Genomic DNA, 26774 nt, shown 5'->3' with positions numbered 1-26774 from the left:
GCTGTAAAACTTCTAGGGAGCTCAACATAGCTTTTCTCCCTGGGACCATGGGTATGTGTGTTGATGAAAAGGATACTACAGAATAGGTTGTTGGGCTAGCTTTTTTTTCTTCCCTCTCCCACCTTTGCGAAAGAATTTGTGCAAAGCCCATTTGACACTGTTCCTTGTTTTAATTGACTTTTTCAGTATCTTTTTTTTTATGGTTATGATGGATGCAGCTGACGAGTCAGCAGATGGTGTTGGGAAGTGACAAATTAATTACCAAGAAAGGTCACTTTTGCAAAGCACTAAACTTTCCCGTGTCTTGTCCCCTTTTACCTCAAAAAATGTGGCTGGCTGGCAGCTTTCCCATCCATCTGTGGTGAAGCTTTCTGCATTGGAGAGCACAACCTTTAAAATAAAAAGGAAAGATGAAAATTAATCATATCTGTATTAGCTGGATGCTGTCGGCCAGCTTCACCTCATAATTATGCAAAGGTACTCAAAAGGGAAAGGAAACAAAACTGGAAATAAGGGACCTGACTCCAGGACCTCTTCAGTGGAAGAGCCAGAGCGGGTGGGAGAAATGGGCACCTTTTTGCTCTACTTTGCCCGGTCCCTAAAGGCAGGCTTGGCATGCCCTAACACCAGTGCGGAATGAGGATATGGGAAAATAAAAGTCACAGCTGGAAGTCTGACCCCTAGCACCACAAGGCAGAAACTCTGCCCTGCTGCAGTCCCTGTAACAACTCGCAGTCTGCAGGCTCCCTTGAACCCTCCAGGTTTTATGAAGCAAAATTACAGCAGCGGTTAGAGGCTTAACCAAAAAAATGATGGGCAAAATGAAGCCGCTCGCAGTCCTGCTCGTACCTAAAGTTAAACGTTTGCCATAATTGGGAGTAATTTTAACAGGCAACTGGCAGCGGTAGTGAAGTCCGTTAAGCCATGCATCAGTTGCGATGTCAAAGAATCAAGGGAAAAAATGAGTTCCTTGTGCCAGCGCCACCAAGCATTTGTCTCCATGCCCTGTACTTTTCCCTCCAAGTCACTCCGTGCCTGGGGTGTTTTGGCAAGTGGCTGGCATCAAAAACAGGAGCTAGAAGCAAGCGCTGGTCTGAAGCTGAGCTTCGGCCCCAGGCTAAGGCAGCGCACGGAGAGCAAGGGGGGAAGAGCGAACGGCTGGAGCCCCGCTGCTGCTCTGCCTGGTGCGCGGTCAGGAATTTGGGTGCCCCAAAGGCTGTAATTTGGGGGTGTCAGAGCCATAGCATAGCGGGTCACCCTCTTTTTCCCCCTTGTCCAAAAACCTCCTTGAGTGGGGCCGGCACGTACAAGAAGGGAAGCCTTGCCTTTGTGCTTGGAGGAGTTCAGTTTGCTCTCACAGCTCCATCAGACCCACACCAGCCATCAGGTTTAGGCAAGTTCACAACCCCCAGCCCCTAATTCCCCTTCCTGATTCCTACAGGAGTATCAATCTCACCTCCCTCCCATTACAGTGTTTTTACTTGGAGTCAGATGGGGTCAAAAAGCCTGGCGCGTGAACCGCTGAGTTTAATGTCTGCAGTCACAGCTGAAGTCAGCGTGGGTAAGGAATTCATTTTAGGCTCCTGCTCTGGAAGTGGGAGCAGAAAGCTCTTTCTCACAGCCCAGGCACCATCCTCCAGCTGCTGTCTCTGCATGGACGCGTTACAGATTTAGCAGGCGCTGCTGTCTGTGGCTGCTGAACTCTCCTAATGAATAAAGCACCGGTGGCAAATTTTAATGCAGTTTTCAAAATATTAATGCTAGATAAATATTTGAAGAATCACAGGCTTAAAACACATGTTAATTTGCATCATAAATATTTTAAGCACGCAGGCGTCCCCCTCCTGTCCCTGCGCTTGCTTTGCACCCACTTCCATTTCTCCCCGCTGCTCGGCAGTGTAATTCATGGTAATGCTCAGCCATGCAGCCGGGCCGGGAAAGAATCGATAGCAAGGATTTAACTCCTGCTGACTCCCCAAAACAGTTCACCCTCCTGGTTCTGGCAGCTAATAATGATCTTCTGGATTAATGGGGAATTTGCCTCGTGTTGTTCCTCTCTCCTCCCACTCCACTGCCTGGTTCCTACGGCCAAGCCCGAGCCCAGAGGCTCCTGGTGCTGAGGGCTGGGAGCTGTGGAAGAGGTGGGGGACGTGGAGGAGGTGGAGGCTCTGGATGTGCAGCAGAGCACAAGGAACGTCCCGCCACCACCTTCCGTAGGTGACAAACTCATTCTTACCTGCAAGCACACAGCTCTGTGGCTCCTCAGCACCAACACCTCCAGACGGAGCAGTGCCTTCGCAGCAGAGCCATCTCCATCGGGACGGCCCCAATTTACATCCCAGCTCCTCACTGAGCTCCTCTGGGCACTCAGCACACCTTCGAGAGCTGAGCGTGCTGACGTTAAGACCTGATGCGTCAGTGCTACACCTTGTAACTCCAAAGTCTTTCTGGAAACCAAGCTTAAGGTCACCTAGAGCAGATACCCCAGAAGCGAGGACACCTGGAAATTCTGCCTGCTCCCTCACTTTCTTCAGGTCTGCAAAGGACATATAAATGAAAGAAAGAGGAGAGCACATCCATCTGGCTACAGTCTGGAAAGATTTTGCTTCTGCACCACAGGTAGAAGAGACAGTAACCAGCCAAAGTACCGCGTTTCCTAATCATTATATTTCATCTAAAAAAAATTAAAACAGGTTTCCATGCTTATAAAAATGTTATAGTCTCCCAACTGAAGAAAAAAAAAAAGGATAATTGATCCCTTGCTTTGTTTTTCTTCATTTTTGGTTACTCCTTTGCCATTCTCTACCCAGTCTGGAACAAGTGAAGAGAGAAAGGAGAGGAGGTGAGAAAACAAGATGGGATACAGCTCATCTGTTTCCATTTTGGTGTTCAAATCCAAACCACCAGTTTTGCACTAGAAGGCTCAGGAATATTTTTAGGAACAGTGGAAAATGCAGTCTCACGCGCCGTGAGGGGCTGAGGCTGCCTTGTCCCTCATCCGTCGCTGCTGTCCCTTTGCCCCAGGGCTCAGCTGGAGCTCGGAGCCCCTGTGTGCCTCCAGCACCCCCAGCCCTGGGCTGAGGCTCTGGAGGCAGGGCAACCACTTAGGAATCCATCAGCAAAGGAGCTCCTTACCCCCTTCGCAGGGAATATTTATTAGATTTGATGAAAGAGCAATTTAGCCTTTACACACACCAGGCACCCATTGACCTTTTATTTTCGTATTACCTCTCTTTACACCCCCTACTGTTCCTGCATCAAACAACAATATATCAGGTTAAGCATAGCAAGACGAAACTCTAAGGCACCAAGAAGTGCATTAAATTGCTGCTTTGCAGGGCTGCTTGCGCTGCCAAATCAGCAGGAAGGTGATGTACGATATTCTTGCTCGCAGGCGGGATGCGAAATGCAGCCCCGCGGTTGCCTTTGCAGGCGAGGTTTGCAGGTACAGCCTGCCTTCCTGCAGAAGGCAGCAGTGGTTTTCCTGAGAAGGGAAGGGGAACAGAAACTGAAGTAAGAGCATTCGGGATCCAACCCCCAGCCTTTGCTGCTGTTGGCCATGGAGATTATCTGTCCATGGGAGAACTGCAGCACAAAAAGGCAGTGCTGTTCTCAATGCTGCCAGCTCCCACGAGATCTCCTGATACAGCGGGCCGGATTACGCTGGATGCTCAGGATTTATCAGCGCTTTCAATGGAAAGCCACCCTTTTCATTCCAGAAACCCTCAGCATTTAATAGTAGTTTATCTGCAGCAGGGGAGAAGAGTTTGCTGCTGCGTTATCTCCTTTCAGACTTTCAAGGCGCCAATTCAGTCCGCGAGGCAGCAAGGAAATGGGGTCAGATGTCTTCAGGGTGAAAAAGAGACCGTGCACGTGGCAAGTTAATGAGCACGCTGAGCATGGACAGTGAGGCTCCAACACCCGCATGGGTGATCAGGGAAACGTCCCAGCTGGGACGTGGGAACACCAACTGCAGAAGTCAGACAACAGCAGAAAGATCTGCAGAGACAGGCGCGTCCGTCCAGGCAAATCTGATTCCAGCACAGGACACAAATTTGATAAAATGCCTGCTTAATCCAGGGATGTTTTGCTTAGGTGATGAATAGCAATCTCAGTGAAAACCTCTCAACCACAAAAGCTTTAGAGAGCTAAAGCAGTAAAGACCGAGAATTAAGGAGAATAAATATTAATGTAAGGAGTGAGAAATTAATTATTTTTTTTTTCCAGGTGATCCTGCCATTACTTGGGCTGCTGCATTTCCCTCTTTGCTCACGCTGTGTGGGGCAGGAGAGCAGAGCCCAGCCCTGGCGAGAGAACGGAGATGCAACAGCGGCACAAAACCACAAAATGCAAGTGGAAAGGAAAAAGAGGCAGTAAATGGGAAGGGAATAGGAAGTGCAAAAGAAAAGGGTCGCTGTACCAACACAGGATTCAGCCTGCGACAGGAATTGGTGCAAACCCTCTGCTGGTTTCAGTGGCTGGAGGTCAAGCAAAGCGCCAGGCTTAGCTCGGCCAGGCACAGCCCAGAGAGGTGCCGTTACGTAAAGGGATGGGGAACGCCAGGGTGGGCTGGACGGAAGAAATGAATCCAATTATGGGATGAAGGGCAAAGGGAGAGAAGGGACACATTTGGTCTGGAGCAAATCCCTACAAGGCTTTAAAGAAGGAACAAGAAAAAGACAAAATGAATTCCTGTGCAGCATGCGCAGCCTCGACCCCAGTAGAGGAACAGCAGCCTCAAAGTGGGGCAATAAGGTACAGAATACGGTTATTCTGGTGGGAGACCCAAAGCGTCTTTGCTGGGAGCTGATGCACCAGTTTTGGCTGTCCATGGTCCCATAGGGACGTTGGAGCACAGAGACGTTCCCTCCAGGTACCAGAAACAGCTCCTCTGAAAGCAGAAAACAAGCAACCCACCTCCAGATTTCCTCCATGATTTTCCCAAAAGATTACGCCCCAGCTGGCCAACTTGCAGAGGTCTCCACAGAGAAAACCAAGGGCTATGCACTGGAAATGAAAAAAAATTGACCCAGTTATGACAAAATGAAACAGCGTGCATGAAGCATCACTACAGAGGGCTACAAACATCCACAATAAGGCCCTGAGGAATAACAGTTCAACTTCAAATGAGATTTACAAATTAAAAATAAAAGATTATTTCTGTTTGCCTAAACCCCGTTATCTGACTGCTCAGCCATTCTCAAAGCCAGGCCACGGCAAGTGATACTGAGCACTGCAGAACAAAGGCTGCTCTTTTGCATCCCTTCAGCATTCAATGAAAAATCTTTCCTTTTGCCCCTCAGGCATCGCACTTACTGGGTGTCTGCCCCGGATGGGCAAAGCAGAGCTTGGAGAGAAGAGCTGGACAGAGACCCCGAGCTCCCGGCTCTCCCTGTAACCACCCCTTATCTCCCACCTGCCTCAAAGAGCCCCTAAAACAGAACAAAATCCAACCAGGGTTTATTTTTATATTTTTTTTTTCCAGTTTGCAAGACAAAGACCTCCCAGGAGCAGGCAGCATCTTCCCACTCGTGCTGGCCATTGCCCTCATCAGAGGTTGGTTTGCTCCATTACGCAGCTGCTAACGTACAGAGAGAAGTGGCCGTGATGCTTTGGTCTGCTGGGCTGTGCTGCCTGCTGGTCCCGGTGCCACATGGCTGGTGAGACTCTCTTGCAAACCTCTGGTTTATCGCTTAGTTAAAGGTGCTGACAGCACCACGCTGAGTGGTGCAGCTCTGCAGCTGAACCGGGATTGCTCAGTTTGCTGGCAAGAAAATGACAGGTCCCAGGGACTTTCTGTCTCTCCAAGGAAATCCTACGGTGCTTGCAGGGATGTTACCTAGATCAGCGGCAGGAGGAAAAGCCGGGGAGGTGGCAGGGGCCTGCTCGCTTGCACGTGAGACGTGGTTGGCAGCGGTGAAGCTCTCCCTGCTTCCCAGCTGCTTTCTGGCTCTGGTGCATCCTCCCCCTGCCAGGCTGCGCTGGTGGGGAGAGACCCAAGAGGGAGAGAAGGGGAACCTGCAGGGAAAGCAGGACGTGGGGGTCCTCCTGCCCAAAGCTCATGCATTCAGCAAGCAAAGCAGGAGATAGACTTCTGTGCACTCTAATTTTTGGGGAAAGCAGCAAGGGCATGGCATAAAGAACCTCTCTGCACCACCAGCTCCTTGTCCTGGATGGATGCAGCCGTGCGAGCCCGGCGGAGCAGCGAGGAGCCAGCCCCACCAGCCACGGCCAAGTTAATCCACGCTGAGCAAGGAGCAGCCAACCAAACCAAACTGCAAATACATCTGTGCCCTCCTTCTCCCTGCCACGCATTTAAATCTATTTGATCCACTCTAATGGATTGATCTACAAGTTTGTGCACACACATCCTGCTTTGGACGGGGCGGCTGGCAGCGCCTCACCCATCACGTCCTGTCAGCTCCACTCAGCCTCACCTCCGCCGGGAGCCGCTGGGAACGAATCCAATTACAGGATAAAGGGTTTTCTTCCCCTCCATATGGTCTCCATAACGCTCCAGCTTTATCTTGCTTTAACCCCTTTCCTGGCGAGGGAGCTCACAAGCCCGGCGTAAGCGGCTCAGCGCAGCGGCCGCGCGTGGCTGCTATCTGATACGGGGAGGCGAGGTCTTCCCAGGGCAGCTGGGGGACAGGGAGGCACCGTGATATTTGTGCCTCCCTCTCCTCCTGCCCAGGAGGGAGGAATGAGCCCTTCCAGCAGGTACATTCAAAGCAGCATGTTGCAGAACCTGCCAAAAGCACAAAAGCAAGCTCAGCATCACTTTGCATTCAGTGTTGGTGCCCGGTGCTCGTGGCCGAGGTTTAAGGTCCTGTACATGAGTCCATCACCAGAATTTAAGCTCAGCCATTTGCCTCAGGAGTGATTTCCATTACTTTTGCATTTCTCTGCACCTTATTTCCTGTGTGCCCTTGGACAAGTCGCCCCTTCGCATTTGTCCAAGCGGCCGTGCTCCTTGCACAGGGGCAGGGACGGGGACAGCAAAGGGCTCCCAGCTGCCACCCCCACGGGAAAACCACCCCCAACATGGCTGCGTGGCTTGCTCTGCTTGCCACTCAAATCCCAGGAACCAACCGTATCAGCTCGGTTATTTGATTATAATTATCGTTTCTTGCTTTACACAGGACATGAAAGCCTGGAGAAGCTCAGAGCTCCTTCACACAGTGTGCTGACAAACAATGAATAAGAGACAATCTCATCTCAAAGAGCTTAGCAAAGCAGAAAAGCCTGTATGAGGGAAGAAAAACCTTCCTTCTCCTAAGGACAAACACAAAGGAAGCAAGCTTCTCTTCTTGCATTAAACAGGGCCTGAATTTTGCTATTGCTTCCTTTGCCATGGAGTCAGCATAGAAAGCAATTGAGAGCTCTCTGGGAGACAGTCCGTAAAGTTTCCCTGCTAAGAGACGCCAAATTAAAGCCATCACTTTCCATTTCTGTGACAGGGACACAGAGGGAAGCGAGGTTGCATTCAGGGCACGTCCTGGAGGAACCAGCTAACCTCCCTGGTGTCGTTTTCTTCTGCAGAGTTGATTCGAGGCCTTTGGCATTGCTCCGGCTGCCGCTGACCTGCGGAGAGCTCTAAATCCATGTCAACAGCAGCCTTGGGTTGTCAACCAAAACGCTGCCCTCAGCCTGCCAGGGGGAGAAGCTGAGTCCACGAGGACGGCTGGGAAGGGACAGCCCCGTGTTCAGCCCCGTTAGTGTAACACAGGGGACTCAGGCTTACCTGCTCCGTGTTCAGGTCCCCAAAATGGGAAACGGGCAGGTCCACACCTAGTCCAAGATGAAGTGAAAGTCCTCTTGTCCCAGGTGTTGGTAATCCTGTGTATGAAAGGCTGCTGGGCGCCAAGCATGAAGCCCAAGTTGTGCCATGTGTTAGCTGGAACAGGGAGAGGAGAGGGTTTGCACTGGTCCAAAAAAAAAAAATAAACCTCTGGTCCTTTTCCCCCAGCCTGGTGCACCATCCAAAACAGACTTTCATTTTGCCTCCTCCCCCCTCAAATATGCTTCATTCGTACAAATTGTTTTACTCTTTAGGAGAAGATGAGACACCACAAAGATGTGAAAGTCTCATGGAAAGAAATATCAGGAAGTGAAAAGTCGATGTCCGTGGAGATAACCATGTTTCTGTGCAAAGCCTTGGAGAAACGCCAGAGCTTTCAGATGCTGCTGGCACTGGCAGCAAGGTCCAAGTGTTATGAAGGTGGACAGGCATAGTGATATCTTTTAGGTGAAAGGAGTTGTCTTCCACCATGAAAGATGCCACAAAGGAATCGAGATGCACATCTGCACAAGCCTCTTTATGTGTATTAACTTTCTCTTTTAGTATTCAACTAATTCTGCAAAAACATGCTTAGCTTTTGCACGTCCAGAAGCCTGACTATGGACGGGAAAGGCATGAAACAGCTCTGGGGAAAGCTTTGAGATGTAGGCCCAAGGGAGTTCTCCCCACAAAAATCTTCTCCTCAAGGAAAACCTTGTGGAAAGCGTTGAAAAGCTCTGGGCTGGGGGAACTCCACGCTTGGTGGTTCCACAGGACATGCAGGGAGATTGCTCCGAGAGGCACGGACGTCCCATGGGGACTGCTTATCCCAGGGCACCCGAGGCTGCTGTGACCCACTTAACTCTTGCCATGTCCTACTTCTGCTCCTTTCAGACCTGTGCAGATGGATCAGTGGGCCAGCGATTAGGACATGGTTCATCCCACCCACACCTCTTAGCCTTCCGCTCCTGCCCTCTAGCTCCGAGGGGCTCCAGGATAGCAGGAGGCCTCATTCCTCCAGCAGGACAGCATTGACTTTTTCCATCCACCCTGCCTTGGTGGAGGGCAGCTGTGGGAAAGAGGCTAGCAGCTTACAGCATTAACAGATCAGGGCCATTAACGCCACCAGATGTCAGAGATTAATGGAAGAGCTTCGCTAAGGCGCCTTAGGCAGGTCTCCTGGTGAAGGAGTACCCCTGACCCAGAAGGAAGAAGTGGGAAAGAGCTTGGCCAGGATGGAGCTCTGGTGCTCCAAGCTAGCACTGATGCTGCTGAGAAGGGTTTCACAATCTTGCGTGCACTGGGATGGAGGTCCCACACCTTAAGATGAGCACTAAGAGACCAGGAACTTCCATCCCAGTGTGGCTACAGGCTGCTGCTGGTCTCTCTGCACCATCTCTGGAGGGAACTGGGGACAACAGCATCACCAAAAAGTTTCCCTTTCCTCCCCCAGGGAGCTCAGGTGCTGCTTCTCCAGCAAACAGCTGCACTGTCAGGCTGGCTTTAGAGCTGTGGCCAAGGATCCTCCCTAAGCCCCGCCAATCCTTGCAAAGCCCCAACCCAGATTGGTGTCCCGCTTCCTGGGACTGGGAGGAGGCGCGGATGGGAGATGCCGGATGGTGTACTCCTACCGGAGGTCCTTGGAGGGTCAGCTGAACAAAATATATTCTCCAGCCAGGGAAGGAGAAATTTAGCTCTTTTCACTCTAGCACAGCCAGGGTGCAACACAGCCAACCTGCCCCCCAAATGCTCTGTTTCCCAAACTTGCAGCCTTTGGGATGGAAGCAGCTTCCCCTCCTGCCTTTGCCCAGTGCCCTGCACGCACGTGGCCCTCACCCACATCAGCAGAGCCTGGTTTTGCCCTGTGACAGGGACACGGGCCCAAACCACGCGCTGCCCACGTTGAACCAGGCACGGGAAGCACAGCACGGCCAAACTCCGCTCCTCTCTCAGCGACCTGCCTGAGGATGGCAGAGCAGGACTGGGCATCCCTTGGGCCCCCAAGGCTCTGATGGAGTCCTTCAACCACCCAGGGACACCCCAAAGGCTATGGTCCACCACGGACCCAAGCACAGACCCATTTCCTCCATCGGTCGCCCAAAGGAGCTGCTCCCCTACTCGCCACCTCTCCTCCTGCCTTTACCCCTCTTCCAAAGGGCTCCCCAAGCCCTTCCCTTCCTCCCCCCAACTCCTTAAACAATATTAAACACTTAATGGCAATTAATACGCTTTAATGCAGGTTTTGGGGCCAACTGGCTGCTTAGAGGGTTCTTAAACCATCAGCCCCTCTCAATCCCGTTGCCCTTGTCATACAAACTTAGCCTAGCCCCTAATCCGGCCTCCCCCCGCGCTCCCTCGAGGAGGACCAAGGGTATAAAACCTCCCTCGGCACCGCCAGCCCTCGACGTGGTGCGGGGCCAGCGCACCACCTCTCCTTCCCTCAGGATTTACTGTTGTTCTTAGCGCTTAATTCAGTTTTGGAGTGAGGGGAGGGGTCTTTTTTTTTTTTTTAAATATTGGGTTGGGGCTTCCCCCCCCCTTTTTTTTTTGTAACCAGGGTTGAAACAAAATTAATTAAAAAAAGAACATAAAAGTACCCTTAAAAGCACAGCAGCTGCCACAATACTGGCAGGATGAACGGGACGGAAGGTATCAATTTTTACGTGCCTATGTCCAACAAGACAGGGGTGGTGCGAAGCCCCTTCGAGTACCCCCAGTATTACCTAGCCGAGCCCTGGAAATACCGCCTTGTGTGCTGCTACATCTTCTTCCTCATCTCCACCGGTTTGCCCATCAACCTCCTCACCCTCCTGGTCACCTTCAAACACAAGAAGCTCCGGCAGCCGCTCAACTACATCCTGGTCAACCTGGCGGTGGCTGACCTCTTCATGGCCTGTTTCGGCTTCACGGTCACCTTCTACACGGCCTGGAATGGATACTTCGTCTTCGGCCCCGTTGGCTGTGCCGTGGAGGGCTTCTTCGCCACGCTGGGAGGTAAGGGCTGCGGGGCGGGAGCCTGGGTCTGAGGCCAGGCTTGGCAGCGGGTGATTTTGCTTCTTCAGGGCCTTAGGAGCCCAGCTCCATGGCTTTGTGGTGCTGTTGGGATGGTCCCACCGACACGGGGCTCCTCATGCATGATGCTTCTTCCCTGCGGCTCGAAGATGGGGATGAAAAGAGATTCGTGCAAGTTTGACCTTGATGCCAAGATGCACCCGCGTCACCAGTAGCAGGGCTGCTGCAAGGAAATGAGCAGGCCTGGGGAGGGATCCTGGTTTGCAGGATCAGGCCTGGGGTCATTTGGCCAAGCTGCCCAGGGAGCATTCAGGGTTCTTGCGTCAAGGTCATGCAACTAGCAAAGACCTGCTGGGGACGGGCACGCGTTGTCCTTGAGTCAATGCCAAGCATCTTTACCAAAAGGCTTCCCTTTTTGGAACAAGGTGAAGCATTTGGGAGGGTTCAAAGAGGGAAGAGACATCCCAGGAAAGGAGAGGGAACATACAGAAAGGGTACGGGCATGGAGAGGAGGAGAGCAAGATGAGGAGAGAGGCCACAGCTCATCCTGGAGCAAAAGGAAGCTGTGGCAGCTCTTAACCAGAAGAGAAGAGCAACACGGAGGGGAAGGAGGATTCCAGACTTTGCAGCAACCGCTCAGCTCTGCCCCAGTTGCACCAATTTGGGCGCCTTTGGGAGCTTCCTTATTTCATTCCTCAGGGATGCAAGCATTGCTAATGCTTCGCCCTGCAGAAAGCCCCCCTGCAAAACAGGGAAAACCCATTTTGCACCCCAAGCCCACGCAGCCAGCCAGGCCCATACTATACTTTGTGATTTATCTGGCAGCCGCTAATCCTTGCTGCAGACACTCACAGCCACTGCAAAGACTTTAATTTTTTCCCCCTAAGCGGGGTATTTCCTGCAATGATGCGGTTCTCAACAGAAGATGGATCTTCTGCTAGGCAAAAACAAAGCTAAGCATCCTGATCCAAGCCACGGACCAGGGAATGGCTTGGAAGACCCCGTGAGTCTGCACCATTTCCGACTGAGTGAGCCTAGGGGTTTTCCAGCAGCATTATTTGCCCTTCCAGGTTTCCTATCTACTAAAGAAAGCAGTGGCTCCTGAGCACAGGGAAGAAAGTTTGATGGGAAGCAATCACTGAGCAGCAGGTCTCCAGTGAATCCTAGCACAGGGTGTAGTTATCAGCAGATTATCACAGCTGGGGGCATTAGCAGGCTTACAGCACCGACTAAACGCTCCCAATCCCCTGAAGTTTAATTATCCCTTATAAATACATGTGCATGCACGCTCACCCACACAGCCTCCCCCGCATGCCTCCCCGCCCCCCCGATCCAGCACTGGCAGAAGACTCCTGAAACACACATTTAAAGGCATCAACAGGTCTGAACGCATCTGGCATCTTTGCCAGAAACTACGCTTCCTTGCACCCTTACTGCCTGTTGATTTTTATTTTTTTTTTAAATCAACAAAAAATCAACTTAAAAAAAATCAACAACGATCCCCCTCCTCCATCAGCAGCATCCCACCACATCGCAGATGCTCCCTCAGCTCCAAACCTCTTACACGTCTGAGGGAGGTTCTCAGTCACCGCATGGGATGTGGGTTATCCTTTGCTGATCCCCCACCCCTCCATCCCCGCTGCTCTTCGCTGTGACCACGAAGGGAAGCACAAGCCCAGAGGAGCTCTCACCACCACCGCACGCTCTCCTTCCCTCCTCCCTCCCGCAGGCCAGGTTGCCCTGTGGTCCCTGGTGGTCCTGGCCATCGAACGCTACATCGTCGTCTGCAAGCCCATGGGAAACTTCCGCTTCTCCGCGACCCACGCCATGATGGGCATCGCTTTCACCTGGATAATGGCCTTCTCCTGCGCCGCACCGCCCCTCTTCGGCTGGTCCAGGTGAGTCGGGGGATGCTCGGCAGCAGCCCCAGCTGGCTCAGCATCTTCAGCTGCAGTTGCCCTTTACACCCTGCAGGGAAAGAATGGCTTTGCTAGGCACGGCTCGTCCCACCCGTGCCGTGAAGGTCCCATTTCTCTCTGCAGATCATAAAAGGGTGTTTGAGCAACCAGCCCCACAGACGAGGCTGTGGCCGTGCTCATGTGCTGCTCCCGTAGCGTGGCTGCTGGGAGCCCCGCAGCACCTTTCCCAGCACCCCTGCCATGCTCTCCCTGCAAACCCATCTGTTCTGCTCCCAGCACTGCAGTGAATTTCAGTCCTGGCTCTTGCACTGGCACATCTGGCTCTTGCATGCACCCACAGCGCCTGCCAGGAGCCGATGCATCAGCCGAAGCCCACCCAGAACTTTGAGGAGTGAAAGGGAGGAGTGAGATGGAGGTGATTTCCCTAAAGCTGCAGCTCCAGCCCCAGCTGCCACCCCGCTGCGGAGCTGCCCTGTGGGTCATAACAAGCCCCTATCACCTCTTTGGGCACAGGCAGGAGCTGGCTTTGGGGCAGCAGAGTCCCTCCACCATCCAATAAAACAGGGCATGGGCACACAGCTCCCCTCTGGCTTTGGATTAAGATTCAGGGCCAGGCAGGTCCTTGGCTTCCCAGCCAACCTGACTTGTATTGCACCCAGGATGTGAGCTGTGCATCCCGCTGCCCGACACAGCTGTGGGGACCAAGCCCTCCAGAGCTCAGACCCGCCGAGCCAGCAGCTCGTCCCTGCTCAGCATCCCTCCATCTGCAGAGGGAGAGAGCAGGTGGCTCCTGGCAGGCAAGTGCTCAGCCACGTAGGAAGGAAATAAATAGCCCGCTGCCCGTGGGAGGAAGCAGTGTCACAACAAAACGATGCTATGCACCCAAGCGCAACGCGTCGGCACGGTGTGAGCGGTGCTGCGGGCTGCAGGTCCCACAGGAGCTGTGCTGCAGAGCCAGCGAGGCCAGGGGCACAAGGCAATAGGCACAGGGTGCAGAGAAGAAGCTGGACGTGTGCCACTCTGGGAGCATCCCCCCTTCCTTGGGGAACCCAGTCCCCAGGTAGAACCCCTCCTGTTGTCCCAGGGAGGGTCCCGGTGATGGTCCTAACCTTTCTCGCTGGCAGATACATGCCTGAGGGGATGCAGTGCTCCTGTGGCCCCGACTACTACACCCACAACCCCGACTACCACAACGAGTCCTACGTCCTCTACATGTTCATCATCCACTTCATCATCCCAGTCGTGGTCATTTTCTTCTCCTACGGGCGCCTCATCTGCAAAGTCCGAGAGGTAACAGCCAGGGTGGGGGCACATGGAGGGGTGAAGGGGCACCGGGTGGGCAGCACGGGCAGGAGAGGGGAGGTGATGCCGAGGAAGGGGAAAACTGGGGGCTGCCCCTCACCGCCCCCCCACCCGCAGGCAGCCGCGCAGCAGCAGGAGTCGGCCACCACGCAGAAGGCAGAGAAGGAGGTGACGCGGATGGTGATCCTGATGGTGCTGGGCTTCATGCTGGCCTGGACGCCCTACGCCGTGGTGGCGTTCTGGATCTTCACCAACAAGGGAGCGGACTTCACCGCCACGCTCATGTCAGTGCCTGCCTTCTTCTCCAAGAGCTCCTCCCTCTACAACCCCATCATCTACGTCCTCATGAACAAGCAGGTGAGGTGTCCCGGGGCACGGCCTCTCCCCTGCATGGGGCTTCCCAGTACGCCCAGTGTCACCATGGGCGCCTTGGTCCTCCCCAGGTGCATCTCGGCCCGGGGGAGCAGCAAGCTCGGGGCTCTCAGTCCTGCAGCTCACCCCTGCTGCCCTCGGGTGCCACTGTTCTCCTTTTGTTTCCCCCCTTCAGTTCCGTAATTGCATGATCACCACAATCTGCTGCGGCAAGAACCCCTTTGGGGACGAAGATGTCTCCTCCGCCGTATCCCAGAGCAAGACCGAGGTCTCCTCCGTCTCCTCCAGCCAAGTTTCACCCGCATAGGCCATGGACAGTTTGAACTGGGGTGACCACCGAGCTCGGGGACCAAGACAGACACCCTCGCACCCACAACCTGATCCCATGCAGTCACTCCCTTGCACACCAGCTGCCCCCTCCTGCCAAGCTGCGCGCTCCTGCCTGGCAAAGCAGCCATGCACACACTGCCACAGCTTCCCCTCGTCCCCGTGGGTACCAGCTTGGCACGCTGAGCCCTTCCACGCTGCTGCAGTCCAGCACCAGGGCACCCCCAGGTGCAAACAGCATCCTGCCCCCTGCAAACGCCAGCCCTGGGGCACCTCGCCCCCTGCACATCCATGCTGTGCTAATCCCAGACTGGGCAGCCAGTCTGCAACCAGAGCTGGGGCGCAGCAGCACGGGGAAAAGAGCAAGCCCCAAGCTCTTTGGGGTAGGGGGGTGTCCCTTCATGGCACCTGCTGGTCCGGGAGGGAAATCTGCTTTAAAGCATCTCTGCCCCAGGATTTGCAGGCAAAACCTTTCCCCAAGGCCCCCACGTGCTCGTGCAGAGCTGCAGGGTGGCAGCAAGGAGGGTGGATGCTTCTCTCACTGTGGCTTCACAAGCAGTGCCACTCCGCAGCACCACTTCAATCCCATGCCCTGCACCCTCTGTAGCACCGCTGCAGGCACCAAAATCCACGTCCCACCCCCAGCTCCCGGTAGCCAGTCAGGTTTTGGGGATGCTCCCCACTTGCCCCAAGTGCCAGCAAAGACCTCAGCTTGGTTCACGTCACATTAAAACAGCAGCAGCCAGTGGGAAACCCTAAAGCAGAATATTTGCCTCCCATCCGCTCGGAAACACGCTCCCTGCTACCATCCTCCTCTCCCTGGTGCTCGAGGGAGTGCCTCAGAAGCATTCAGCCCTCATTTGCAAAAACTAAGCATAAACGAAGACAGCACCGCCGCAAAATCCCCAGCAGCACGAATCCGTGGCTGGAGTGGTCTCGGCTGCCCCTTGCCAGCACCCGAGCCTGGGTCTCGCTGGGGCCGCGCACCCTGCTGACAGCACGGCAGGCAGAAATCAATACCCGTAGTCTTTATAAATCAATATAACAAATGGAGCTGTGAGCAGGCTCTACTTCAAGCCTGACTCCCCGTATCCCCAAGACAACACTGTAGATATATTTTTTTGTGCGTGTGTGTCTTGGAACCTGTAAATATTTGCTCACATACTTTGAAGTCTCTATCTTTCTCAGCCCTTTCCTTCTCCTCCTTCTCCCAGCTCCAAGGCACAGAAATCGTCTTTCACCTTCGCTCCTGCTGGCTGGACAAGCACGGCCAGCCTTGGAGGGTGGGACCGGTACCCAAGCACTTTCCTGTACATATTTTATAAATAAATAACATCGTGTCAGCACAAGGACTTCTACAGATGAGAAGTAGGGATTAAAAAGTAAGAAATAAACAGAAGCAGCACAGAGAAAAAAAATAAAGATGCTCAGTCCTTTTCCTTCCTCTTGGGCCGTGTCGACAAGACGCTGATGTCCAGCTGAGAAAACACCACGCTGCTGTTAGAGACGAGCCCAGGGCTGCCTCAAAAGCCAGGAGAAGGGGACCTGGGAATTATTAAGCACAGATCGCAGAGGTGAGACCAGCGACTGTCCCCAGCAAGGTAACAGCCCCATCAGCTGAAGCACCAAAAGGGGTTAGGAGCAAAAAGAGACAGGGAAAAGGCACGGGGCAGCCGGTGTGGCTGTTGTATCACGGCCACGGGGGCAGAGGTGCTCGCTGCTCAGCCTAGCACCATCCATTATGGTGGTTTCTTTTTTTTTTTTTTGGCCTTTAATATCTCAGCGTCCGCCACATAGCCTTAAATAAAGCTGCAGCGGAGAGCTTTTTGCAGAGTTCAAGTTCCCCTCCCCACGGGGCCCTTAGAGTCGGCAGCGTTAAGGAATTGGCAGAGTCAGGGAAAAATTGTTCCCTGTGTCAGGGAATTTGTTACCGAGCCGGCTGGAGGGCGATCCCAGCCGCGTTCGCTTCTGGGGCTCTTGCCTGCAGCCACCCCCCTCCTTTCGGCCCCTTCTCAGCCATTTTTCCTCCTCTTTTGGACCAAAGCAACCAAAGCTGATGGGAAGCCCAATGCTTGCCCCCAGGGCAGGGATGCAGGGACAGAAGCCCCCAGCCCCAGCTCCCCGGGCACCCTCGTGCCTCCGCACCCAGCAGGACTGAGCCTGCATCGCCCAAATTCAGGGCTCCCGGCCAGAGCCCGGTGCTGGGGTCACTGCCGGAGCGGGTCTCAGCTCCACTCTCACACCGACAGCTACGCTGAATAATTCATGGCTCGTCCTCCCTTCTCCCCGGGTCTCAGGAGCCTCCTTCCCTGCACTGCCAGAGCACCGAGCCCGTTTCCTCCTGTTCTTTGAAGCGAGGGAGAGGCAGAGAAGTGGAAGCACCGGGGCTGTTTTACAGCAGGTGACTGAACACACGGCGTACAAAGGAAGCAGAGAAGACCCATTGGCATCACTTATCCCACCCCATGGACTTTTAAGTGCAATATATTATGGGAATGCAGCCCTCCATAACCCCCCCCCTCCTGAAACACAGCACTGTGCTAAGCTGCAACCCCTCTCGCTTTTTTCTTATACATATTTTATATTTATATATATATATTTATATTATCTTATACATATTTTCTTATACAATATTGCAGTTACAGGCAAAGGTTGCTTGGCTTTTGCTGCGATGCAGCGATGCTGGCAGAACCAACAACACTGCAGCAGGCCCTGGAGGGGGAGAGCAGCAGCCCGCGGGGCCAGGGACCCCCTCGGAGGTGGGCTGGGGGCTTTGCAGGAGAGGGAAGGAGCAGAGTGCCCCAGCCCTGCGCCGTCTCTGCTTGTGGCGCTGCAGCTGGCCAGGCAGCAGCAGATGCTTGCAGCAATCCCTTCCAGCCACCCCCAGCCAGCTGCCTCACCAGATGCGCAAAACCTTTGCAAAAAGCTTTTTTTTTTCTTTTTAAACTCTGTAAAGCCAGCAGAGGTCACAAGCACCTGGCCTGCCCCTGCAGTCTCGGGGATGCTTCTCAGAGGGAATTCCTTTTTGGAATAGTTTTACCTCCTTGCTGCATCCATGCCAACGCCAGGAGCCTTCTCGAGGTGGGTACTGCCTGCACACGTTGCGCGAGCAGTGCTGGCGACGTGCTCGGAGGATCATCCACGATGCAAAGGAGGAGCTGCTTCCCTCAGGGAAGAGGCTGCAGATGGGAATAAAAGGATAAACTCACCCCAGGAGAGCAGCCCCTCTGCTGCTGCCCCGCAGCAGTGGTTAATGATGCTCACCTCCCCTTCAGCAACCCCCTGCAAGAACTGCAGGCATCCCAGCAGCAGCCCCGCTTTCCCCAAAACCACACGATTTGGCCCATGCAGGGATAGGGCAGAAGTGCAGCAACCAGGCAATCTGCGACTACAAATCAAAGCCTCATCGATTCTGGTTTTTTTTTGTTACTGAAAGCATCTCACTGAAGGGAGCTTTCCTTTTTTTTTCTTCCCCCACCTTGTTTTGAACAGTGTTGGAAGTGCGAAGCTGTAATTTCCTCACAGCTGCCTTCCAGGCCACGCACCCCTCATTTTTCAAATCCAGGGGCTTTTAAAGATATGCTTTATTGATCCCGCACTTATTTATAAGCGAACAATAGGAAAAGATGGTTATTTCAGTTATTAAATTTAGAGAGCTGACAAAAGCAATCAGAAGATATATCACTTAAGAGGAGATTAAAAGGAGGAGCAGCAGGAGCCCGGATTCCTGACCCCATGTTTCAGAGTGGTTTAGATGTGTTTATCTATGTATTTTTACTGCTCAGATGGCAATATAATAAAACAGTACAGTTGTGTGCATTGCCCAAAGGGGGTTTTAATCACTCACTGATTTCGCAGCAGCTCATCCAGTCTCTGTTCCAAAGGCTTTCAGGTGGGCTGCAAGGAGGGGGCTATGCTGGGGTCTGGGACCCCGGAGGTGCCCCCAGGAGAGGGAATCCTGGGGTTGGGGGCTGCAGCCAAACCAGGCAGCACAACAGCTACATCAGCAAGCTGGGGACCTGCTGTGTTTGCACGGCCCAGCCCAAACTGCCAGTGGCTCAGAGCTTGTGGCAAACTGAGCTGGTGCAGAGGCAGTGCAGGATCCGACCTGTCCCCACCCACCCTGGAGGCGCCGGTGTCCCTCCTTGCTCTTTCTGCTGGGAACACGGTGCACTGGCACAAATCAGTATTTCCCAGGCTTTGGAAAGGCAGACAAATGGGAAGCTGATTTCAAGATTCCTTAACTCATTTGCACGCAGTTAAGCTCGAATTCATCTTCATTAGGTCTCCTTTTCACCGAAGCACCTTACGTGGCAAGGACAAGACATCCAGTGGCAGGTTTTTGTTCTTTAAAGTTTGATGAACTTCGTGTGCAGATAGCATCTGAAACCAGCACGCCAGGTGGCTGTAGCTATGAAATAAGCACTTGGTTAAATAATTTGGGGCAGGAGGTACCCTTTCGTAGCCCATGGACACCCCACCTTTCCCTCACAGGAACCTCCCCATGCACAAGCACCAAGGAACTGCCATGCCAGATCCCCAAACCCAGCCTCAAGGCTGAAAAAAATGATTCAGGTATTATTTCTTTCTGCTTTTCCATAACTGCATCAATATTTTCAGACACTGCTTGCTTGCAAACAGCAAGGATCATCGCAGCATCGCTCATTCCTGGCAAATAATTGCACAGAGAGCAGACACTGTCACCTTCTGCAGCCTGCGGTGGCTTAGCCCAGTCAGCAGCCCCTGGCTGCTGCTGCCTAAATTCACATGCAATTGAGGAAAAGCAGCTAGATGTAGACCAGAAAACCGAGACAGCTGGAAATTCAGGCCCAAAGGGCATTTCAGTGTCTAACTCTTATCCACGCTGCAGCTGGGATTGCTCCTCCTTACCAGAGGATTGCCATCATCTGTTTTAGGAAAAACTGCAGTAATTGGCTCAATTCATTTTAAATCAGTTATCGTTTGCGCAAGCAGCAGTCGGGGGAAAAGCAGCTTGTAGTTAATAACATCCCTAATTTGGAGACATCCTCACGGCTGAGGGAGGTTTCGGCTCTGGCAGGGACAGGCGCGAGGCTGCAGGGCTCGAGAGCAGGACCTGGCCCGGCGCCACAGTGCACAGCACTCATCCTGCCCCGGGGCTGAGCCCCCTCGGGCCGGGCCGTCTCAGATCTCTTCCGGGATGAATTTATCACGTCTGAGCACAGAAACGGCAGCCGGGATGCCGGAGGGTATGGCCTTACCTATTTATCTCTGCCAAAGGAAAAGCATCTCCTTGTCCAGCCAAGCCAGCAACTCTGGAAGCATCAAGATTAATAAATAAATAAATAAATAAAAATCCATCCTTCCCTCTGTGCCGTCACATTCACAGGGCTGGGGGATCCAAATCCCACCCCAGCCCTGCTCCGAGATGCACAGACCCTGGTACCCAGCGGGAGAAGGTGCCCCTCAGGCTGCTTCAAGGAGCTTTTCGGAAAAGCTGCAGGCGGTACAGCCTGGTAGGGCCCTGATTTCCCCAGCCCGTGCACGGCCCCAGCAGCTTCTCCTCCACAAGGCTGAGCCCAAACAGACCTGGGCAGCATCTGCACCCCCAGGAGGGTGCATGAGCCCCCACGTTCCTGCTACGTGCCTGCACGGACATCCCAGCCCGCACAAAGGCTCTCCAGATCCATCACTGCTGCATGTGTCACGTTAGCAGGAATAAAAAAAATTCAAACAGCAATTCCTTACTTTTATGAGCAAATGGCCCTGGATGGATGATTCAGGCAGCATTCAATTCCCAGCAAGAAAGTGTCAGCAAAAACCCAGCCTCTTTCATGTAGGTGGATAACCACAAATAAAAGCGGGGAATTATTAGCACTTAATACTTGGTGGGTTTTTCACTCCCTAGTGCTTTTCTCTGGTAGATGCCAAGCACTTCAGATAAACTAACAGGCAGAGCCTTGCTGAGGGGAGACGTGCAGCCTTGTGGTGACGGCTCCGGGCACCGACACCGTCCCCATCCAGAGGTCCCCCCCAGCCTGTCCCCTCCACAGCCCATGTTCTCCCTCCAAAAGCCCTTTCTGCCCATCTCCCACCTCCTGCAGCCCTCTTTGCCCCTGCCCTCGCCCCATGCTCACAGCTTTCTGCCCCCAGCATGGGGGGGACCCCACCGGGATGGTTCCAGCCTCGGTGTCTGACCCCAATGCAGAGCAACTCCCCCATGAGCCCAGGGCTGCTCGTGGCTTTGAACGGCCACGGAGGCACACGCCAGCCTCCTCCAGACTCTCTCTTTCTCCTTTATCAAGGCCGCCTATATTTTTCTTGTTCATCAGACTGACAAATGGGCAGAAAACAGACTTCTGGCTATTTCCTGCACAAGCTGCCCACTCCTCCTCTCCCCTTGGCAATGACTGAGAGCTGAAGAAGCAGGAATAGCATATAAATTTCCTCCCTCCTATAATAAATACCTCTATTACCTAGCACTTTCTCCCAGCTCTCCGGCTGGCTGCTGCAGGCTCCCTCTCCCTTGCTTGGCAGCTTGCTGCCCACCGGGCAGACGTGATGAACTGAAATCCTCATTTCTATGGGGAATAAGCAGCGGGACTGAAGCAGGTGGGATGCAAAGGGCACAGGGCAGCACCGAAGCCTTGCTGCAACAGCTCTCAGGACAGGAGAAAACCCCTCCCTTGGGTGTCTGCTGCTTTGCACGGGGAGCCCCATGATTTAATTCATTAGGGAAGGTGGGACTGGGGCTTGTCCCCTCTCCAGATGCTCTGCCCTGATGAAACACCTCTGCCACCCTGCAGAAGGCTTCGAGCATGGGGAGAAACCAGGGAACACAAAGGAAAAGGCGTCACTGAGTGGGGGCTATAAGCAGACAGCCCACACCTGCCCTGGAACAGCCACATCCAGCTCAGGGCCTCCAGGTCATGCAGAGGCAGGCAGCAGGGGGCAGGGACTTTGTCACACTGCACCCAGACAGCCTCCTTCTCCAAAACCAGGGTGCCCCAAGCTCCCAGCCCACACATCTCCCTTCTGCTGGGGGCACAGAGCAGGACAGGAGAGCAGCTCCCACCTCCCACCCACAACGTGATTTGCAGCGCTCAGGCAACGTAAAGCAAACAAAAAGCCCCGAACGCAGAAGCCACATGAAGAAGCGAGCTGCAGACCTCGGGGCACGGGGCAATCTCTGTGAGTTTCAGGCAGACAGGAACGTCCTTGCAGCGGGGAACCCCACGGGTGTCACTTGGCATCGGCACGGCTCCGCAGGCGCTTTTGCATCTCTGCTGCGGAGAGCTCCCTGCCCAGGACGTGGCAGCATGTGTGACAGCTTGTTTACCCACAGTCCCTGCCCAGAGGCAACTCCTAAACACATTTCATGCCACGTGGTGCTGTAAAGAGACGTCCCAGGGCCAGGATTTGTCCCCTGCTTTGCCTTGCTGAGCAGCTTCCGCATGCATGCCTGAGCAGGGCTGCTGCCTTGCTCCAGCCTGGCCACGCCGCTGCTGCGGCTGGCATCCAAAAACACCCCGTGCAAAAACATTCATCGTCCCGCTGAGATCACCCAAGTGTGAAAACAAACCACGGGGCTGGCAGACTGACCCAGCCAACCGCTGGCCCCTTGCTGGGTTTCTCCTCTGTACCTCCTTTTGCTCCCAGCCTTTTCCTGCAGCTGCTGGGGACATCCAGGACAAGGCTCGGTTTGTCAGACTAAGGAAATGCCACTGCACGCTGGCCACCGAACCCCATGGAAATGCAGCTTGAGCATCGCAGTGGGACAAGAGACACCTCGCACCATCCCTGCCCCTGGCAGTCTGCAAGGAAACGGGCAAAGTGGTCGGAGCAGCAAGCTTGGGACTGCAAGGTGAGGCTGCTGCAGCTGCTGCCCCGTGGGCTGCAGGGGGTTTTAGCAGGGCAGCGCTCGGGGCAGGCTGCAACCTTGGAGATCAACGTGCACCCTCCTTACGGGCACTGCTCCATGCGTCACCCTAACGTGGATGAAAAGTGCAAGCAGGCAGTGGTAATTCTTGCTCCCTGTGAGGCAAGCTAGCTGCTTTAATCCTGGACTTACCCACGGAAGATAAATCCTCCTTCAGGGTGTGCCAGGAGAGCATCAGCACCCGCTCTGTGCTTCCCTGCCAGTATCTCCATCACCCACGTCCTGAAAAAGGAGCAGGAGAGCTCGCCGCCACCTCCAGCCCCAGCTGTGGTTTGGGATCAGGGCACACCCAGCAGCAAGCACCACACCTGCCCTAGCACAGCTTCACTTCTGAGCCCCTTTCCCAACCCCAAATCCCTTCAAACCCCAGCACACCGCCCCCAGGAACATCGCTGTCCCCTTGCTCCACGAGCAGCCCTGGGCTGCTGTCACCCTCAGACGTGATCGATGTTGGTGCTTTGCAAAGCCTGAAAAAAAACACACCTTGAAAAGGAGCATTAGGGAGTGGCAGCCACCCAATTTCCCCCCGTAGCCAGCACTTGGCGTGTTGTATCTATTTCCTGGAGTCTATTTAACTTCTACATTTAACAAGCTCCCAAACAAGTAATAGCAGCAAGTGGCAGCACCCGGCTCCCAAACTGCGAGTGGCATTTCAGGGGCCAGGTCGCCATCAGCACAAGCAATGGGAAATTTCTCAAATGTCTCTTTGATTTATGGCTCTAGTTAATTCTCCAGGAGGCCTGCAAGCTGCCCCGAGTGCACGAAACCTCGGAGGGATAAATAATTTAACAGGTGGTTAAATATTCTTTAAGGTGCAGAGAACATCAGCAGGAGCAGAGATTTCAGGGGATAACACAAAACTACAAATTGAGTGGAAGAGGTGGGGGGGAGATAGCCTGATCTGGGCACCAAAGGAGCAACACCGCATGGGCAGCAGGACAGCAGAGCTAAGGCTGCGGGAAGGAAAGGACCAGGGCTTCCCACTGCTTCTGCTTCCTGCAGGGATCAGCCTGGGGGGCAGGCTTGGCCAGGGGGTGTAGGAAAAAATCCCACCCAGGTGTGGGGTGCGCTGTCTGTGCCAGAAAAACGATGAAATTGGGCGCACAGAGGGAACAGCCCGCTGCCCTCGGAGGCCACGCTGGGACAACAGGACATTTTGGTGGCAGATGCTGGGTGAAGCGGGATGTCTGGCGGCTGGCTTCCCCCCCTCCTGGTCTTCATGTCCCCCCAGACACAGCGATTGGGAAGGCAACAACCCCCCATGCAGGAGGGGAGCGAGTAACATTTGAGGCCGTGCTGGACCAAAACCGTGGTGCAAGAGCCGCCAAGGGGGGGAACCGAATCAGAGGAGAAAGGCAGGGATGGAGGGGATGACCAAGAAGCCCAAGTGCTGCCACCACAAGGCTCCATCAGGATCTCAGTCCCAGGCCAAGAGGTGCTGGGGCTCCCAGGGCAGCCCCCAGAGCCCACCGCCCACGGCAGAGCCTCCCCACGGAGCCAGGCCAGCTGCAGGGAAGCCCAGGAGAGGTAGATGGCAGCAAAGACTATTTTTTTGCAGCAGCCAGGATGCAAGAGCCCTGTTACAACCCCCACTCAAGCACCATCCAGCCATGGCACCGCACCAGTATTTAAAGCTGGTCGGGTCCTTCGCTCTGCCCACGGTCTGGTGAGTTTTCCCATCTCGTGGCTCTTTTCCCCTAGGGTTCTCTCCTTCAGCATGATTCAGGGCCCGGGATGGATCTTAATTTCTCCCTGGTGAGGTGTCTCTGTCTGCTGAGAGCCAGGAAGGAGAGCCCACGCGCAGTCCCTGGCCCTGGAGGGTTTATCATAGCCACCCCTGGTAAATGGATAATGAATAATTCACCGTTGGCTTTGGCTTTATGAAGTATTCATTGCATTCAAGCTTCTCAGGGTAATTAACTATCCTACGAGCCCCATGTAACACAACCCAGCCACAATCCATCTTCAACACTTCATTAGCGGGTCTCCATGCCACTTAAATAAATTAACGGGGAATAAACACACAAACAAAGCTTTCCGCTCTCCGAGAGGCTCAGCCGCTCTTTCTCATGCTTTCTCATTCAGATAACACAAAGTTTTACCCCTTCTCCCCTCCCTGCTACAACGCTGCTGACTGATCTCTCCATCCATCAACGCTGGGGGACCGTGGCATGCCAGCAGACTGCCACCGCTCCAGATCCATCCCATCCCCCATCTAGCGAGGCAAAGAAAGGTCTGACGTCTGCCACAAACCCGGTGCTATGCACTGAGCTCTGCCCTGCTTTGAGCAGCTGGGACAGGCGTGGGACACCCGTGCCACCACTGGTCCCAGCCCGGAATTGAGCCCGCCGCAAGGTGACACAGCCGCCAATAAACGCGGACAGGAGCGGGACTCGTCGCTTTGATAGATGTGCAAAAATTACCTCCAGCCTCCGTTGCTGAGTCAGCCCTTCCGACTTCAATACTTTACAGCAATAAACAGGGAGATAAGAGCTGGCGCGAGTGGGACGCAGCGAACCTGGGCGAGATGAGCGATGGCTCTGCCGACAGCCCGGCGCGCTGGGGTGGCACTGAGCACAGCATGTAATTAAAACTGATTTCTGGAGCAAAGCTCTGCTCCGGAGAACATCCCGAAACCTTGCACCAAAACTCTCAGCCCCATGGCCTGTCCTGGTGCTGACTTGGCAAGTTCTGAAGGTGCTTTTTAAGCCGAGAGCACTCACCGTGGTCCCATCGCTGCTGCAGTGCTCCCAGGGCTCATCAGAGGGGGACGGGTGCCAAAGCCCCGCTCACGGGTCTGCTCAGTGAGCACCCTGCCAGCCCCAGGGGCCTCTGCACAACTTCACCAGCTCCTCTCCCTGCAAAGCCTCCCCCTGGCCCAAGCAGCCCTATATCAAAGGGAGGGTGCAGGGCGTGAGCTGCCCGCTGCCCACCCCCAGGTGTCCCCAGCTGGGGCTCATTTCCCTTCCTGCTCCACTCCCTCCCCACCTTGGGGGTAGCTTCGTGATGGTTTTTCCTTGCATGTCTGGAGGCAGGCAGGGCTGCCGGGCTTGCCATCCCCACTGCCGATGCCTGTTCCCAGGATCTGGGCTGTGCTGGATCCATCACGAGCGGCTCTGCCTCTCCGAGCACATCCCTGGGGCAGCCCCAGCCCGTCTCATTTTTGTTTGCTTTGTTGGACACCCGACTGAATCGCTCCCCAGAGCCTGCTGGCTTCTCCATGTGAAGCCTGGGCAATTCGTGATGCGCTGCCGTCCACGGGGCCCAGCCTCATCCTGGTGGTACCCAGGCTGGCTTCTGGTGCCTGGCAGCATTGCTGGGTGGTCTGCTGGGCTCCCCAAACACAGGGACAAGGCACGTGCTGGTGTCACCTCCACGGGGGCTGACTTACAGCATGAGCCCCATTGCTAAGAGTGGTGGTGAAAGAAACCAATCCCCCTGAGCTGGAAAAATGCTGTCTGCCCTGCTGATGGATGGGGTTTTATAAAAAAGTAACCAAGCAGCTCAATGGAGGGCATCCTCTGTGCTGGGAAAAGCAGCTCGAACCCTCTCCATCATGGGAGCAGCCGGGCTGTCCCCGGGGAGCCGCTTCCACAGCAGCCCCAGCTGCTAATAGGGAGAGCACGCGCTCGCCAGCCGGAGCCGTGTAACCTGGCCCCAGGCTAGGCCATAATATACCTCCCTAGACCTGGTACATGTGTTCTGTCTTGTTATAAACCGTGTTAAGGACAAGGAAAAAAAATTTAATAAAACTTCTGTATTGGAAAGAAAAGGCAGCAGCGCTTGGTGGGGATGGCCATCGAGGCAGCGCGGCCGTGGTTTGCGGGGCTGGGTGGCTCAGCTCTGCAGGGCAACAGGGACCCGGGTTGGGGTTTCCAGACACCCCGTGCCATGGCCACGCATCCTCCTGGCTGCCGCGATCGGCATCGCATCGAGGCACCGTGCAGGGTGCAAGCTGCAGAGGTTGGTATTTGCTTGAACGCGCTGTGTTCATGAGGCAGGGCCAAAGCACGCAATTTTCGTTTTGTGGTTTCAACATTTAGCTCCAGCGTTGGCAACATCAACCCTAATTATTTTCAAGAAGTCTTGAAGGCTGTGGGGATAAATCAATATAAACAACATGTTCATAAGCTCTGAATCATGT

The 26774-nt window shown here is 54.2% G+C and overlaps 1 protein-coding gene and 1 long non-coding RNA gene across 4 annotated transcripts; one reads left to right on the top strand and one right to left on the bottom strand.

The window, feature by feature from the left end:
- Positions 1–317: 317 nt before the first annotated feature.
- On the bottom strand, positions 318–25797 carry LOC310887200. Of its 3 annotated transcripts, XR_014575689.1 has the most exons (11): positions 25354–25797; positions 19953–20006; positions 18958–19123; positions 17753–17891; positions 12640–12760; positions 7745–7897; positions 6438–6748; positions 4918–5007; positions 2237–2536; positions 1457–1706; positions 318–390 (listed from the first exon to the last, which is right to left on the bottom strand). It is a non-coding gene; the product is annotated as an uncharacterized lncRNA (long non-coding RNA). The 3 variants fall into 3 exon arrangements; XR_014575690.1 differs by lacking the exons at positions 318–390; positions 1457–1706; positions 2237–2536; ... (2 more) ...; positions 7745–7897; positions 12640–12760 and adding an exon at positions 15522–16020 and having other exon boundaries at positions 25354–25777; XR_014575691.1 differs by lacking the exons at positions 318–390; positions 1457–1706; positions 2237–2536; ... (2 more) ...; positions 7745–7897; positions 12640–12760 and adding an exon at positions 16040–16257 and having other exon boundaries at positions 25354–25777.
- Positions 8373–15341, top strand: LOC310887199 (green-sensitive opsin). Its single transcript, XM_083812883.1, has 5 exons — positions 8373–10774; positions 12522–12690; positions 13836–14001; positions 14131–14370; positions 14561–15341. The coding sequence occupies exons 1-5, from the start codon at positions 10414–10416 to the stop codon at positions 14690–14692; spliced, it is 1068 nt and encodes a 355-aa protein (XP_083669009.1). The 5' UTR covers positions 8373–10413; the 3' UTR covers positions 14693–15341.
- Positions 25798–26774: the final 977 nt, after the last annotated feature.

The sequence above is a fragment of the Anser anser genome (genome assembly GCF_964211835.1).
Source record: "Anser anser genome assembly, chromosome: 27".
Classification (NCBI taxonomy): domain Eukaryota; kingdom Metazoa; phylum Chordata; class Aves; order Anseriformes; family Anatidae; genus Anser; species Anser anser.
This window is presented reverse-complemented; position numbering and strand designations above follow the sequence as displayed.